At 39.4% G+C, this 18,273-nt stretch overlaps 1 protein-coding gene across 1 annotated transcript in view; it reads right to left on the bottom strand.

Annotated features, from left to right (window-relative positions):
- PCSK5 (proprotein convertase subtilisin/kexin type 5) overlaps positions 1-18,273 on the bottom strand; it is a 316,119-nt gene that overhangs the window by 230,445 nt on the left and 67,401 nt on the right. Inside the window, exon 3 of the mRNA XM_022573484.3 lies at positions 5,471-5,584. Within this exon, the coding sequence (XP_022429192.1) occupies positions 5,471-5,584 (114 nt within the window). The remainder of the gene's footprint in view (positions 1-5,470; positions 5,585-18,273) is intronic.

The following is an 18,273-nucleotide window of genomic DNA, read 5'->3' as shown; positions in this document are numbered from 1 at the left end:
TGGGCTTCTCCAAAATCACTATTAGTTCTTAACAGTTAGACAAGAAATACTGTACAATGCTAAAACACGTTCCTAAGGCAATAAAATATTTACATGACTAAAGGAATAAAAGAGCTATTCTATTAAACTTATATTTTCCTCCAAGTTTCATTTCCAGTTTGCCTTCTTGGGACTCTTTGTCAAGAGCCTGAGTACAAATTTCATGTATGAATGTGTTTCAGGATGACTTCAGAAAATATAAAATCTACTATAAATTGAATAATCCCTCCCACAAAGAGAAACATCCTGCCAACAAAGGGGAACTCCCTCCCCACCCCCTCTGTATTTCAAATGCAGCATCTGCCATAACTCTGTAAGGGATGAAGGGACACTATTAGGACAGGATTCACAAGGGGCTTCAACTGTATACATAACGTTCTATTCCTTAGATTGGGGGTGGGTGGACCTGCATTTGTGGTATTCTTTCAAATTTTTGTATGTCTTAAATATTTTGTAACAATTTACAAAAAATTAACTCCCTGAATTTGCTCACTTGGCATTCCCAGACCCTTGAGGAGGCATCTTACTTAGGCTTGCTATCTCTAGAGTCAAACTGAATTTTCTTCAGGGGGTCAAAATGGTCCATTATACCAGCTGGGTACATTAAATCCATGTCTATTACACTGAGTTCCCAAAGACTTGGCCAAATCTTCACAACCTTTCCTATCAGATATCCTCTGTCTGTGGAACATCTTGAAAGGCTATATAAGCCAAGGATATTTTTCAATCAGTGCAAGTAAAGTGAAAATATCTTTTTATATTAAAGCTGCCAGCTTCTCAAATAGAAAGTTTTGTAAGAAAAAGGTATAAGATCAAGAGGAACAAATTAAATCGACCGAGTGCACTTTAAAGTGTCTCATAAGTTTTTAAAAGGCTCTTCTTCCTCCAACTGATAATGGGAAGATGGAGGCCAGCTGTGTTCACATAAACCTCCTGTTGAAAATATGATAGAGCATGGAGATCTCAAAGCAGTCCTGAGAGTCAAACAGCATCAGCTCAACTGGGAACTTGTTAGAAATGCAAATTCCCAAATCTCCGCTGGGGGGCGTGAGAGGGGTGGGCAGCAATCCCTCCAGGTGATTCTGGTGCCAGCTAGTATGAGGTCCAGGGACTCGAAGTTGGAAGTCTAGCCTCTGGAGTCAGAGTGACTGGATCTGAATACCAGGATCTGTCCCTGGTAAAGAGTGTGACTTTGGGCAAGTTACTTAACTTGTCTCTGCTTTATTCCTCAGTGTAACATGAAGACAATAATGGTTCCCAGCTCACTGGAACACTGGCAATGAGATAATATTACACATGTGAAAGTCTGGCAAAATGTTTGACAAAGACTCAATAAACGTGAGCAATTATTTTCTCTACATGATCACAGATGTCCAGTTTATTCATCTATTATTTGATTAGCATTTATTGAGCATTTACCACAGACACGGGCAGTGAATAACTCAGGACTCCTGGCTGCATACTAGAATCACCAGGGAATTCTGATGAAATCCTACTGCCTGAGCCCTCCTCTATACCAAAAATAACAATCTCTGATAGTGGGACCCAAGCTTGGATATCCAGTAAAAACTACTGAGGACATTTTAATGGAAGAAGCAAATCTACAAGCGAAAATTACAACCCAAAGCCCATGGAGCTGGGTGTATGCACATGATCCCAGAGAAACGTTTAGGGAGGAGTCGTTGGCCCAGCAAACTTTCATTGGCACTTATATATTCCTCTCCTGCGTTACTGATCTTCTTAGGAAGCACGATTTCCTAAATCCTCGGTGCTTGCCACCATGCTGACAAAGAGGAGATGCTAGAGTCTGTCAGCGCAATGAGAAGCGAGCTCTGTTTCTACGCCTAGACCCTCCCAACTCCTGGAAGCCTGAGCACAGTGTTTCAGGTCAGAGGAGTAATTAGACAGCCGTCATCTCCATAACAAACTCTTGTATATATACCTTTCCTTGAATATACTGCCCAAGCCTCAAGGCTAGACATGATGGTTTCACATACCATTTCCAAGGGGGGGAGTGACAGGGGCAAAGCTTTTAAATTAATTAAAAGAGACACTCAGGCACACTTCATGCCATTCTTTAATCTCTGTTCTCCTGTGATAAATATAGACTGACAGGACCAGGCCCAGGCTAACGAGCTGAGGGTAGGACCCTACGGAGGCTCACCAAGCAGCCCTCAGAAACACTGCGGCAGGGCCAGGGGCTCAGAAAAAGGAAGAAGGAAATCAGCACCTTCCCCAACTGTGTCACTGACATGTCGCCAGAGCGCTCTGAAGGATGCCCACTGCACATGTGATCACACCCCCCTTCAACTAGGAGCAATCAAAACAACAGATAAAAAGAAAACAGCATGTATTGTAATTAAAAAGAGAAGAATAATAACAATTATAATTTACTGAGAGTTTTCTAGTGTCAGGTAGTGTGCTGAAGGCTTCCTGTGCAGTATTTCATTTCATTATGGTAACAAGCTTCCCAACCATCCTCCCCTCCTAGTAGTATACACATGCTTGTGTAGTTCCCTCACACACTGAATCAGAGTTCATACATGTGGCCAAGAGAAGATTACAGAAGTAACTGCGACTTCTGAGCTTAGATCATAAAAGACATCACCGCTTCTTGACACAACCTCTTGAATCACTTGCGCTGGGGGAAGACGGAGCCATGGAGCCAGGTGGACACTCAAGCAGCCCCACGGTGAGGCCCACATGGAGAGGAACCAGCCACGTGACTAGGCCACCTTAGAAGTGGACCCTCCAGCTCTAGTCATAGCTTTGAGTCTTCCAGCTGAAGCCCCAGACATCACAGAACAGAGAAGTCGTCACCACTGGGCCCTGTCTGAATGCCTGACCCACAGAACCCAGAAGATCACTGTCTTAAAAACTAAGCTCTGTAATTTATTATGCAGCAATAGCTAACTCATACGTAAGAGCTAGATACTCTTATTTTATAGCTGACGAGAGTTTAACTGATTCAATCGTGGGCATAGTAAGTGAAATAATGGGGATTTGAACCCATGTTTGCAGATTTGAAGTTCTGACTCCTATTCTGTCACCACTCCTGACAGATAAACATATGGTGTGTAACCTATTTCCCACCCCTTTCATTAAGGGAACAGTATGTATGTAATAGGAAGTTTTGAAGTATTTTGGTTGTCCCCAAGATATTTTGCCCATCCTACATGGAACCCACCATTCTGCCCTGTATTTCAGCTATTTCTCCATGGATAGATTAGAAGTTCCTGGAGGGTTGGAGTAGTGTCTTCCTTATGACGGTGCTTGTAAATAGTAGAAGGATGGGGATAGGATGCCACTTTAATCCCCTGGACTCCCATCAATCTGCCTGGTTTGGCAACTCTGCTCCACCACTCTCAGGCTGGGTGATCTTAGGCAAATGGCCTAAATTTTATGAGCCTCAGATTTCTCACCCTTATAACACGGGGCCAATATTAATGCACACTTTTGTTCACACTACATTAGAAAAATATTAGCACAAATAAAGTATGAGCACATTGCCTGGCATGTGCTAAGTGCTCGACGAATGTTACCTATTTGAATTATTACCATCAAACATGCGTTGAAAAACATCCCATATTTTAAATGGCCAAACAGAAGCTCTTCCCTCTCACCCTTTCCTTACATCAAAAGAGAATTTCCAAAGAAATGGCAGTGGTTCCTGGGAGTGAGGGTATCTCACTCTATAAGCACTGAAACCTTTGGCGTCACCTTGGCCATGGCTCCTACGACAGCCCAACCTGCCCTGCTGGAGTGGTGAGAGGGTAGGGGAAAGCTGCTGTACACTTCCACTGTCCAGTGGGACATGTGCAGACGGCAATTTGGTTCTTTCTTGCAAAAAGATACGTAAGGCAAAGAGGGTCTCACTCCCCCCAGCCTTATAAGCAGGGGTGTAGGGGGATTTTGCTTGCATCCTATCTCTTAATCCCATTACACCCTTATCATCTTGTCAGCACAAAGCTCCTTAGCTCCTGCCAACACTCCCTCTAATGCCTTCCCTTGTGGTTCACTCTTTCTTGGTCTTGGAGCTAATAAGCTGTCAAATGTCTTACTGTCCCCTCAGGTGATTTCTACTCAAATGCTGTTTAGAGTCCCACCTCCCTTTGAACTTAGCTTTATGGCTCCTTCTTTTTTACAGAGTTCTCTGTGTAAAATTCTGTTTGGGGTCCAAAATCTTTCCACAACCTTCCACTTCCAGGTAAGACTAAGAAAAGGGAAACTGGGAGAAATGCCAGCTACATTCACCCATGTCCAAATAAACACAGATTCCTAGTGTTACTAGGTGCTAGGTTAGATTCTCAGACGGGACGATATAAGTGACCCCCTGCCCAAAGTAACAGAGCAGATTTAAAACTACAACAACTATGAAGCAAAGTGCCAAGGGAAGGATGCCAGGAGTGGCAGAGGAAGGACAAACACGGACAGGTGAGGACATGGGAGACATGAAATAGTCAGCCTTGGGTGTGGGCTCTGAGGGATGGACAATACTGAACCGAGGATGTGGGGAAGGGCAAAAGGCCACTCTGGGCAGAAGGAATGAAATGCAAGGAGGCAGAAAAGCATCAGACAAGTATGTGGAATGCAATGGATTTGTAGAGAAGCCGGGTCAGGGAGTGCAAAAAACAAGGTAGATTGGAGGAGATAGCTCTGGCAACAATTTGCAATAAAGATTTTCAAAAAAGAGAAAAGTTAAGGTCTTTTGCAGATTATAGAGCAAATGGCAACATATGAATTTCATGATTAAGAATAAGTAACATATTCTAATCAATTTCCCAGGTATCATGAATATAAAATCCTAAGACTAGAGAAGTGTCAATATACTTTCAAAGGAGGCGACATCAACTGAATTTCTAGATCACTGTTCCCGATATGTTAAATTTCCCTCACTGAAAGTTTTTGCTTGAACCAATGAACTAGCTACAAGTCAAATACTTTTCAACTGCTTTTTTCCTAGTCTAGTTTTAAAAATTGTTACCCAAAGTGAGAAGGCACATTTAGACAACTAAAGTCAGGAATCTGTTACCCACTTGCAAAGTCATTTCAATGATTTCCGAGACCCAGTACCATTAAGTAGGCTGGTTTCAGGGTGGAGTAGATGAGTAACAGAGGTGAACATAACTATTGCTAGGTCTCGGGGTGTCTGCCCTTAGTATATTTTTCTATCTTCTCGCCCAAACTTACCAAGCTACTACACAGAGTAAGATCTCAAACAGAAATAGCTTCAGAATCAGAACTCCCTTCTTTCTCCTTAGAACTAGAGAGCTAAGTTCAAAAAAGATCCAGAAAACATCACAGGCCATCAATCTCCATCTTGAAACAGGAAAAAGTCCCTGGTCACTGTTTCTGCGTCCTCCCAGTCCTAACAGACAATCCCTGCACAACACAGAACAGAACGCCGTGGCCCCAGGCCAGGCAAACTCACCATATACCACATGCTTGGCCACTTGGGATCATTGAAGTAAGTGGACTGGGCGTGGCTAAAGTCATAATCCCTCTTGGTCCGTTTTTTTACCACTTGTTGTTGGATCCACTCCACCTGCCAAGAAGGACATTTGGTGAGTGTTCAAGTTCCATCAGGGTTAGCACAACATAAGTGACAGTCTGGGACATTTCCATCTTGAGTCAGTTCTGTTTAAGTCACAGGTTTCATTCTGGCAACTAGAACCTCCAGAGCATAGAGATGCCCTAGAAACCTGGTTCTATTTTATCTTTAATGCAGGTAGGCTTTGTAGTCTTTTATGACAGATCATTCATATTTCTCAACAACATGCTCACCCCTTTAGCTTTTTCAGAAAGCATATTTTACTCCCAATTTATTGCAAATTGATAGTGTTAATTTTTAAAGCTAATTTATTCATCCCGACCTTATACCAAGGGCTAGAAAACTTCTCTAAAGGTCCAGATAATAAATATCTTTGGCTTTGCAGGTCACACAGTCTCTGTTGTAACTACTCATTCTGCCATTGCAACACCATAGACAGCACATAAACAAACGGGTGCGACTATGTTCCAATACAACTTGATGTATAAAAACAGGTGGGAGGCTGGATTTGGCCCACAGGCCACAGTTTATATCAAAAATTTTAAATGGTCTGGGATTACACATCAAATTAAGAGAATCATCCTCGGATCAAATGCTCTAGGATCACAAATTTTTTTTTAAAAAATGGCTGTCTATAACAGAGTGGTGGAAAAAGCACACTATTCAGGTAATCAGAAAACCAAAGCCCTAGACTTGTCTCTGGTACAAAATTGGAGAAGTCACTCAACTGTCTGAGCCATAGGTTCCCTCTCAGCTCCAAAATTCAAACCCTCTACATTTGAGAAAGTCTTAACATGTAGCCACAATTAGTTTTTAAAAAGCAACCGGGAACTTTGAGTTTAATACAGAATTGTAACCTAAATGGTATGGGTATGAATGGGGGTACTTTTAAAAACAGTTAATCATTATGGCAATATAAGAATAAGCATGTTTCATTTTGAACGGAGCATCTCAGATACAGTATCAGCCCGGTGGCATTCTACCATTTGTTCCTAAATTCTCTTTGTTTGATTTCTTCTGGCCATAGCTAATTCAGTTGTAATACTCTAAAATGTTTCCACCATGTATCTCTACTCTCCACAAAGGAATTAAAAACTGGTGGGGGGGAGGAAGACTTTGTGGTCCACTACTATGATCTGTGATTCCATACCCATCCATTCAGTAAAGATTTCAGAACCTCTCTTGACTACTTCAAAGATTACTGGAGGAGAAGGAATACTAAAGGACCAATTAACAAGCTCAAAATGCATAGCTATAAATAAGGTACTAAGGCCAAAAGCCCAACTAATAAATTTCTGTGACTCTCATATTGGGAAATATTATTCAACAAGAAGATTGGTATGCAAGATGAATTTAAATAGTGAATTCTTAGTTACATCACTAACAAGGCAAACAGAATCACACAGCCTCCCAAATAAGATCTCTTTATGATTTGGACCACAGCTAAGCATCATATATGTGCATTTTCTGCTAGATAATTTAAGCAAAATTATCAGTACAGAGAAAAGTCAATAAATGAAAAATAATATACTGGAAAATGAAAGTTTTCTGTTCCTGCTTTAATTAATCTAGACTAAGTGACTCAGTGGCACTGAATCATTCTACATCACACACACATGCACACATGTGTGCACACTGGATAAAAGGTATTACATGTTATTTCTTTAAACTATTGGACAATAGCTGTCAGGCAAGCTAATAAGGATCTTGTTTTTTCTTTACTCGAAGAGACTGCTATTTAGAAATCACACTGAAACTAATGGGGCATTAAAAATGTGTGTAATTTTTTTAAATGAAGAGAGTAATTTTTAAAGTGACCATGTTTCTAAAAATACAGAACAAAATCAATTTCCTTCTCAATCAAAGTGGAGGAGCAAGCATGAGCGTGCATGTATTTTGTCTATTTCCAGAAAACATTTTAATCTCTTTATTTCAAACAATCTTTCTAAGGAATGAGTTTCATAAAGTCATTTATTCATTCAATATGCAGTAAGTGCTTATTCAATACCAGACACTGTACTGGGAGTTTAAAGATGACTAAGAATAATCTTTGCCTTTGATGGACTTAATTTTATCAAGGAATATTTAGCAATTATTCTACAATTCTCCACTCCATAAAAATGTCATTATCTTCATGAATGACACGTGATGCAGGATCTATCACTATACTAATTAGACCATTTATGACAATTTTGACTATGCAAATTACATTTACAGTCCTTATAATACTGTCTCTTAAGACTTATCCCAGTAAGATGGAACTAGTTCATATTTGCACACTTGGTAAAAGAAGGTAAAAGAAGGTCTGTTTAGACCAAATGCTTTTCAAACTAATTATATATTGGCAGTGATCTTTCCTAAGAGAGCCTCCATAAATCCTGAACTGCCAACATATATGTGTTCACAAATCAGAAGGTGTCAAATCTCGTGTGGACTCAATAAAGAGACGGCTTAAGCTCAGAACAAGTCTACGATAGGGTAGGGTGGATAACTGTCTCTACAATGACACTGTAAGTATGCACTTCTCCCTACATGTGTGCGTGCATGCGCGCGCGCACACACACACACACGCACGCACAAATGGACCAATGGGATAAGTATGTGAGAAAACCAAGTGACAGCCATTTTCCCAGATGAACTATAGGTACTAAAATAGAACAAAATACCTCACCAAACACCATCTCTTCTGTAATTTTACCAAACAAAAATGCTTAGTTACAGGGCTCAGTGGCTAGAAGATAGCACAGCAAGTTGGCATCTACATTTGACTATAAGTCACTCTGTCTGATCACAGGGCTGCAATACTCAAGAAAAGTACAGTTGTTTTTTTTTAGTGTCAGATACCATGTATTTTGTTTTGGTGCTTTACGAGTATGAGTCTATAGCCCTACATTTTTGGGAAAGCGGGAAAAGTACCCCTTGGGTCTGAAGATTTCTATGACTGGAAAGAGCATATTTATATTTTTAAACCATTATCCATATGTCTGTCCTTGAGACCTTAAAAAAAAAGCTCAGAGATAATGCATTATACAGATTTCACTTCTTGCCAAGAAGCCCAGTGCGAAGAAAAACCAGTTAGAAATTCATTTTCATAAAACTATGGTCAGCCCAGGAAAAAAGGAAAACTGTGTGCTTTCCCTCACTGGTTTAACTTCTAAAAGTTCTATTTCCTATATATTACGGATCTACATTTAAGCCAGAGTATAAAAACCTTTAGACCTCTGAAATCAATCTAGCCTCCATTAGTTAAGCCACCTGTGTGGTACGGGGTGTTAAGGACAGCCCCTCCCTCTACTCACAGAGCTCACCTGCCTACATGGTCCACATGAACAGTGGGCATTTGCCACTTCAGAATCTTTGTCTAAACATGTTCTCTTTCATCAGTTTCATTTGTCAAGCAAAGCACGTTAATTGATGATTATGGGAAGCCTACCCACAGTCTCAGCTGAACTCATATCTCATGATTTTGGAATTTACCAACTTTCTGACACTATACACACAGGGAAGGAAATTTGTCAGCAATCAGAGAAAAGAGGATGTTATAGCCTATGAATCTACATTATATAAGTTATCATATAAATATAAACAGAAAACCAATTATGGTATCTATCACAAGAAAGACAAATACTGCACGGTGTCACTTATATGTAGAATCTAAAAACAAAAGTCAAAACATAAAAAAAAGGTAGAAAAGTGGCTGCCAGGGGCTGGGGGTGGGGGAAATAGGGAGAAGTTGGTAAAAGGTACAAACTTACAGCTGTAAGATGAATAAGGTCTGAGGATCTAATGAATAACATGGTGACTACAGCTAATAACACTATATTGTATAATTGAAATTTGCTAAGAGTAGAACTTAAATGCTCCCACCAAAAAAAAAAAAGAAGATAAACATGTGAAGTGATGGATGTGTTAACTAGATGGGGGGATACTTTCAATAGATCAAATATATCAAATCAAAATGAGGTACACTTCAAGTGTCCTACACTTCAAGGTACACTTCAACATGTCAAGTTTTATATGTCAATTATACCTCAATAAAACTGAAATTTAAAAAATATGTAGTATCTCCACAGTGAGGAGAAATCAGCCCTTTAGATATTAAAATATATTAAAGCTAATAACTGAAACACATACTGATAGCAAATGTCTACAGGTATTGATATATCAATGGAATGGGATGGAAAGTCAAGAAACTGACAGAAAATATGTAAGAATATAGTATATGATACGGCTGCTATCCTAAAGCAATGGGGGAAAACAGATTACTTTACAAATGATGTTGAAACATGAACCAACCGGGGAAAAAAATAAAATTAAAACCATTCCCACATCTTAATCAGGATCAGTTCCAAATGAATCATATTTAAAAGTAAAAGTAAACAAATAAACCCATATAAGTCCCATGAGAAACAAAGGAAATTTTGAAAAATAACCTTAGAGTGGATGATGCTTGTCTAAGTATAATAAAAACCACAAAAGTGATTTGGAAAAATGGATACATTCAACTACAGAAAACATAAATTTGGCATGGCAAAAATTACTTCATAAACAAGGTAAAAGACAAACTAGAGAAACATTTATAGCTGCTACCAGGGACAAAGGCTCTTCCCTCAAATATAAAGAGTTCCTGGGACTTCCCTCGTGGCACAGTGGTTAAGAATCCACCTGCCAATGCAAGGGGACATGGGTTTGAGCCCTGGTCCGGGAAGATCCCACATGCCACAGAGCAACTAAGCCCGTGCGCCACAACTACTGAGCCTGCGCTCTAGAACCCACGAGCCACAGGTACTGAGCCCGTGTGCCGCAACTACTGAAGCCCACGTGCCTAGAGCCCGTGCTCGGCAACAAGTCACCACAATGAGAAGCCCACACACAGCAATGAAGACTAGCCCCTGCTCGCCGCAACTAGAAAAAGCCCACATGCAGCAACGAAGACCCAATGTAGCCAAAAAAATAAATAATTAAAATTTAAAAAAAAAAGAGTTCCTACAATCAGTAAGAGAAAAGTTCAATAGGAAAACAGGCAAAAGAGAAGAGTACAATAATCTCCAAAAAGGTAAATCAAGTTTCTTAAACATATAAAAACATGCCTAACCTCATGCATATAAATACAAAAAACCAAATTAAAACCACACCAAGATACAGCTTTTCACATCTCACCTTTCAGATATAAACATTCTAAATATTGATGCCATACTACCAGGGAGAAATGATAAAATACTCATCCTCATATAATGGGGATGGGAATGTAAATCTATACAACTCTATGGACAGTAACTGGACATTACCTACAAAATTCCTAAAATAAGTCATTCTACTTTTAGAAATTTACCCTACATTTTCAAAAAATATTTTATTTAAGTATAGTTGATTTACAACGTTGTGTTACTTTCTGCTACCCTATATTTTTATTAACACATGTAAATATACAAGGTTATTTATTGAAGCACTTCTAGTAATAACTGAAAGTAATAAACAACCTGAATATACACTGATAGGGATTAATTAAACAAACAACGACATATCAATATAATGGAGCACAATGCAATCATAAAAGATAATGAAGTGGGCTTTATGTATTGACAGAGAATAGTCTCCATGATGTAGCCTAAAATGAAAAAAAAAAGGAAGGTACGAACAGTCTACAAAAGATACTACAATTTTTGCACCTCTCTGAGGTAACTGCTGTACACAAAAAACCCTGATAACACTGGTTGCTTTCTGGGGAAATAACTAGGTGATTGAGATGCAGGAATACGAGGGCAAAGTTTTATGTAGGCCCTTTAATACCTTGTTACTTTTGAACTATGTGAGTATGTCACCTATACAAACAATTTTAAATTTCCTTTAGTTTAACATGTTCCATTGGTTACTATTAATGTAATCCAACGGTATCAAATGTGACCAAATGCCTAAATTACAACATATTTTAAAAGCAATAATGAGAAAAATAGTACGTAAAAAGTACCTCAGATGGTTTTGTAGTATGTTATAACATGGCCAATACTGAGAAAAGGTGGGTAAATAACCAAGAGACGTGGCTGGAATTTGGGGAACCTGGTTTATAATCTCAGATGTGCCACCAGCCACCTGTGTGACCTTGCAAAATCTTCGTGGGCTTCCTTCATCTGTAAAATGATAGAAGGCAGACTAAATATGCTCTCTACTCTCTTTCTTCTGGCTTTGAAATTTTTCTCGATGTATGTGGTCTACTCTCTGATGTGACTGGGAATGAAAAGTCTGTGTTAAACACAATACAGAGGTGAGATAGGTGCTCCTGTGGACAGATGATCTTAAGTCATTCTGTGCAGATGCACGATTAATATTTAGAAAGGAACGTAGTAAATATATTACTACTTTCGTGATTTGATGAAGCAGACGCCAGCAAATAAAATATGTGGGATTCCATCTTTCATATTCTTTTTTGATCAGCTTTGACAAAATGGGGGAAAGGACCATGAAGAGATTTCTCCCCTCTGTTTTCTTCTCTGACTTTGAAAACAAACAAACAAGAAGTACTAGTTAAGTACATACCGGCCGTGTAATTTTTTCCTTTGGAAGTAAGGGATTGATGGAGACGATTTGGCACTGACAAGCTACTTCCAAACCTTAAAATCTGAAGCCAACATATCCCAAAAGTTTTCTAAAATTCTGATCAAGAAATCAGAGGTAATCATTGAGAGAATCAGAGAATCTAGTAAAAGTATGCGTTCAGGGTATAACAGTCTTTAAATTTTGCTCACTAACTGGTAATCAGTGAGTTACTAAATACTGACATTGTTATTTGATTTGATCACTCTTTTTGAAGAAAAAAAACCATAATTGTTTGAATTCTGCTTATTTCAGAGGGCTACTTGTGAACAAAATAAGCATTATTGTTTATCTGAAGGAGAATTTTCGCTTGACTTCCTTGAGATAGGCACACTGAATCCTATTTAATGACTGCAGACATCAGAGGTTTATGTTAAAAGAATCATCTAGTCAGGAATATGAGGAATAATACAATTTTGAAAGGTCACTGAGAAGAAAGTTGTGAAATAAATACTGCACATATGTTTAGAAGAGGGTAATAGAAGACAATGTAGGCCTCAGTGAAAAACTTTAACTGTCCTAAAATTTTATAATTAGCTGGCTTTCTCCAAGAGAACCCTGTATTTTTAAATGTGTCATCAATTTAATCATGTTCTATTTTGTATCATGAAAACTCATGGCATTATGGTTCTAACTGTATTACTTACTTTTAGAGAATTAAAGTTATATTTATTCCCTTAAACTATTCCACTATTATTTGCACACTTCTAATTTAATTTCCTAATGTGTTGTCTAGTTTTTTTCCTCCCCATTTCTGCTAAGATGATGTATGAAAGGGAAAAATAAACGGTTACATCCAGTTAAAGCAGTAAAATTTATTCCCCCCACCAAGGCCTTTTCTTTCATTTCTCTATTCACTCCAAAAATATTATATCAAGTACCTACTATGTGGCAGGCACTGTTCTGGATGCTACAAAATGGCAGTGAGCAAAATAACCAATTTCCTGCCTCCAGGCAGTTTCCATTCCACTGGGAGTTAGACCATAAGCATGTAAATAAATAAAAGATTATATAATAGATTTTCATAGTGTTAAAAGGTGTAAAAAGTAAACAATGTAAGGTGGTTGAGAGTGATTATGGAGGAGGGGGCTATTTTAGGTAAGGTGGTCAAGAGAGGCCTCTTTGAAAGATGTGATATTTTAATAGAATCCTGAATATTAAGAAACCAGCCATATAAATGTCTCAAGGAAAATATTACAGGCAATGTGAATAGCTAATGCAAAAGCCCTAAAACAATGTGTGTCTGTAATTTGGTCTACAGCTCATCCATGGGCCATAGATGCCTACAGCGATCCCTCAAGGCCTAGGGGTAGGTATACCAGTAGTGCATTTCGCCCTCCAGTGGATGGATGAGGAAAGAGACTCACACAAGTCATGGAAGCTGGTTCCCAGCCATCTGGTCAACTAATTCTGGGCTCCTGAGTACAAGGAAAATGGTCTAGAAGGCCACACAGGTTCAGGGTGGGCACGTCCCCAAGGCCCCACCAACTCCTCAGATGGTAGGGACAAACTCAGCTGAAAAAAAAGGTTCAGCAAGACCCTCTAAAGCATGAGGCCCTGGGCAGAAGACCCTCCTGCCCAGATCGAGGAATGGTACTAGTGTGATGCTAGCCACTATAAACTGGTCCAGTAAGGAGCTGTGATACAGATTCTGTCCTTTCAATTATGTAGTAAAAAAATCACAGTTTCAATGTCATCTAAACAGCAGAGAAATTATAAAATGACTTCTAGGATAGAAAGGATTCCAAGTATGAAGCAGTCAAGCATTAAGGAAAGGATAAGGCATAAAATGCTGTTTAGCGTATAAGCAGGTACGGAACGTTGTGTGACTAATCAGAAGACAAAGTTACTTCACCCATCATCTCAGACGCATCCATTACCACCTCTGCAACTCCACAACAAAGCATACAGTATCTGTGTTGGACACATTTTGCAAAACAATTGAACATTAAATTAGGTTTATTCAAAAAGCAAGGAGGTTATTTCTAGAGCTATATGTAACAATATTTAGCATGTGCTCTTCATACATGCAGAGGGGTAGAGCTGGACTAGACTATGTCACAGATAGGCAGTACAGAATAATGAACCGGGAAAGTGTGCTACCCGAGTTCTTGGTAGAGTGCCACCAATTACTAGCCTGTCCACTTTGAGCAAATCACATAAGCCTTAACGTTCTATATTTTCACCTGTGAAATGACATTTTTGAGGTGAGGCTCAAAATATATTGCGCTATACAAATGCAGGCTCTTACAGGACTTAGTACCTTGTATTCTAATTGCATGTTTCTGGCCACTTCCTTGAAAGAAAGAAGCTAGGTTTTAGTATTCCTAGTATCAAGGGCAATGCTTGACAACAGGCCCTCAATAAATAGGTATAGAGGGCTAGACAATATTTTTACATTGAATTAATACATTTTCTGTTAGGCATGTTTAAGTTTTCTACTTATTAAAAAAAATAGCAGGAAATTTTAAACAGGAGAGGGTGCTAAAAAGGGTGTATGCTTAATTCTACCGAATATAATGGGATATTTCATATTTCAACAACAGAAAGATGATAGCACAAGTTATTACTTTACTAGCAATGATTAGGATGGGTTCTTTCTATATATAATTCTATACTTTTAATGTATCATGGAACTCTTTTCGGTTTGATCCTCGACTTGAAACCTACTGCTGTACAGATTATCTTAGGAGATGGAACCACTTCCCCCACTTTCCGAAACTAAGTCTGAGAAGCAACAAAAGACAGTGTCTACAATTAAAATGGATAAACATAGATGAAGTAGTGGTTGACACAGGTCAAGAACCTGGCATATGAACACAGAAATCAGCAGTCTTTCATAAACTACAAGGGTCCAGGGTTAAATAAAGTCAATGAATCCCACAGTGCTAAATGATGCATTCTCCCAGACAAATAAAGAGCATCTCCAACATTTAAACGGTCAACAACTAGTCCGTGAGCAAAGGATATGGCAGAAGAAGTAGGATTTTAAAAGCAGCTCCAGAGGTAGAATATAAGAACAAGAAAACGACTGGAAACCAACTCAAAACAAAACAGGAAAAGGTGCCAAACTGATAAGAAAAAACGTATTAGGGCATATTTCTTTAAGGAACATTTATTTTCAAACATTTAAACTTAAGACTTCACACATCCTGGCCACTAGTAATAATACCCATAGGCAACAGTTTTGTTCCCCTTTGTCCGATAACAATACATATATTTATATATATTTATATCTATATTTTGCTTTCCCTTTATCTTTCCAGTAAAGATAATCTCAAAAGATTTTAGGTTCATTTTCCCATTGATGTGTCACTTGCTAAACTTTCTTAAAATCCCTTGAAGGCATGACACATTTTATACTTGTTTCAAATGTAATATATTTGTCTTTTGAAACAAATTTAATTTGTCCTCTAGGGGAAAAAATAGCTCCCCATTCCTAGTCATGCCAAAATGCTTTCCAGTGGGTAAAACAGAATTTGATTTCTGTTAAAAAAAAAAAAAAAGTGTGTGTGTGTGTGTGTGTGTGTGTGTGTGTGTGTGTGTGTGTGTATACGCAAGCACACAGATGCACCCAGCACATAGAATAGTGGTAGAAGGAAAAGCCAGTGATGTCAACTCATTAGATACCTGAATGGCAAAGAATGTTGCATTTTTAAAGTTGGATTTCAGGTTTTCTATTTTAAACTTGAGGACAATTAATGTAAGCAATGAGAGGAAATTCGAAAAACAATTTTGATTGCTTAAAAGTATTAAAAGGAAATGGAATTCTAAAGTACCTAAACTAATTCTACTGTCTGAATGCCACCTGGGTTACATTCACACTTTTTATTAAATGCAATCTTAAGGCAGGGATTAAATTGGGACGGCACAGAATTCCCTCCAGCTTCACTCTAGGATCATCACTGCATTAAAAACACAGCGGCATGACTTCATTCTACATGTATTTGTCTTTTGAATAACCATCCTCTAAGCAATTTGAAAGCCAAGGCAAGTTAATAAAGTCCACTGAGCATTTAAAGTTACACCTCATTCTTCCCTTAATACAGCTTAAGTTTTAGATATCTGCAAAAATGACAATTTTACCTTAAAACAAAGTGTTAATCCCTTAATAGATTTTGGTTCTCTTTGACCAATCCTGCAACTCTGTGAATAAATCATTCAAGATATTCCCAGATCTGTATTTGCAAAAACTGGATGCCCTCAAGTTGTATATCAAGTGAATACAAAGACGAGCATTATTTTGTACAGAGTGGAGAAATTGTTCAATTCAGCTGAGATTAATACAAAAAGAGGCAAATGCTGGCAAAGGAAAGGGCAGTCATTCTCATTATTTCTCCAAGCAGAGGACATGGGGTGATCTGCTAAATACCAAAAGTGTATCAGCATCTTACTCTTAATATAATGTACCACTTAATTCCATGGCTCACGAGCAATGATTGTAAAAGTTATACTCATAGGGGGAGAAACACTCTTCTCCAGTGACTAATTCACCTCCACTGCACACATTGTCTTATTCTCCAAGCTAATATAAATGGCAATAGCTTTTTGTTTCTAATTTCCATGGACCCTACTGCTATGAGTTTGATCACAGTGGAAAAATTTGAGGGGGAGGGGTGAGTACATAAATTCAGAATTAGGCACCCAAAGTTTTAATTTCATCCATTTTATTCTTTTTTCAATGTAAAGCATTCTCAGTACTCTGATAGCTTCTGCTTTTTCATCTTTCCAGCATCTGTAAATCTCTTTATTGTCAAGATCTCAAATCTTGGAAATCAAGAAACTACCAATTGTTGTGTTAGTAAGTTCTAGCACTATGAATCAAATGGGGTTGGGCTAAAAATCAATGTCTTCTCTTCCTCCTGTTGCTATAAATATGCAACTTTAGGGGTGAATGCACGAAGTCTGCACAAGGGTTCTATGTTTTTTTGAGGCTACCTGACATTTTTAAACCTAAAATGAGCTCAAAATGTGTAAGTCAGTAAGTAGTACGAAGTCACCAGCGGGGGAGAAGTCTGGATGAAGATCCCGTGTTGGGCCCCCAAAACGCAGAGAGAAATGAGAAAGGTGGGCCTTTGGAGAGGGTCTCTGACTTGGGTTTTCACTCCTTTCCCTTTTTTCCTGAACTCTAACCTTACACTTGGCAGAGATGGCAGGGGTGTTTCGCAACAAAAACACTGGAACTGTGGCAGCTCTTAAACACCATCATCACCCTCTGAAATATTTAGCAAACAGCTACTTTGGTCAGGATGGGGGAGAAGCATGCCTTCAGCCTCCTGGAATAATACTGTCCAAAATCCCTGGGCCAATGGGAAAGGGATTGGCATTTTCTCACCTAAATCCAGTTGCCTGAGGCAAACCAAATGTTTTCTCAATTTCACTGCTGTTCCTTCACCTTGAAACCACTGACAAGGCTTCCAGCAAGGTGGTACTTGACCAAACTTGCAGGTCAGAGCACACAAAAGGCTGGAGCGGGGCCTGATGAGTGAGCATGCCCGATGGAGCTTCCGCCTGCCCTCTGCGAAGGCCAGGCAGCGCCCTGGCTCCCAGCTTTGTGGCGGCCTCCGTGTCACAGCCGAGGAGTGCCAATTCACTCCACTGGGCCTCCCTCTCCCTGAACTCATAACTCATACCCACCACAGTCAATTACAGGAGCCCTGGGGCTGAGGCTCAGGGAAGGAAAGAGAAAGCACATTTTCAGCACTGTCATCAAATCTGACACATTTTCAGTGGGGAGACCCAGAAGCCACAGCTCTCCCCCTTCAAGCTTCCTTCTTTCCTGCTGTGTCTTTTGGATGCCTTACCCTGGAGTCTGTTGTGTCAATGTTCATGGGATTGTGATGAACTTTACTGCACCCAGGGGCTGTCAGCAATTCTAATGCATCACTTTCCCTCCTCCAACGAGTTCCACTCTGGCACATTCGGGCTCTCGGCAGTGGAGTGAGAGCTTGGCCTGGACCACGGTTCCCGGCAACCCTACCGAGTCTTGGCTACTTGAGAAAGGGCCGTCAAAATTGTAGCATCTGGGCTTCCTTGGCGGCGCAGTGGTTGGGAGTCCGCCTTCCGATGCAGGGGACGCGGGTTCGTGCCCC

The sequence above is a fragment of the Delphinapterus leucas genome, chromosome 6, assembly GCF_059928025.1.
Source record: "Delphinapterus leucas isolate spDelLeu-1000000601 "Yukka" chromosome 6, BTC_Dleu_Yukka2, whole genome shotgun sequence".
NCBI classification, from domain to species: domain Eukaryota; kingdom Metazoa; phylum Chordata; class Mammalia; order Artiodactyla; family Monodontidae; genus Delphinapterus; species Delphinapterus leucas.
This window is presented reverse-complemented; position numbering and strand designations above follow the sequence as displayed.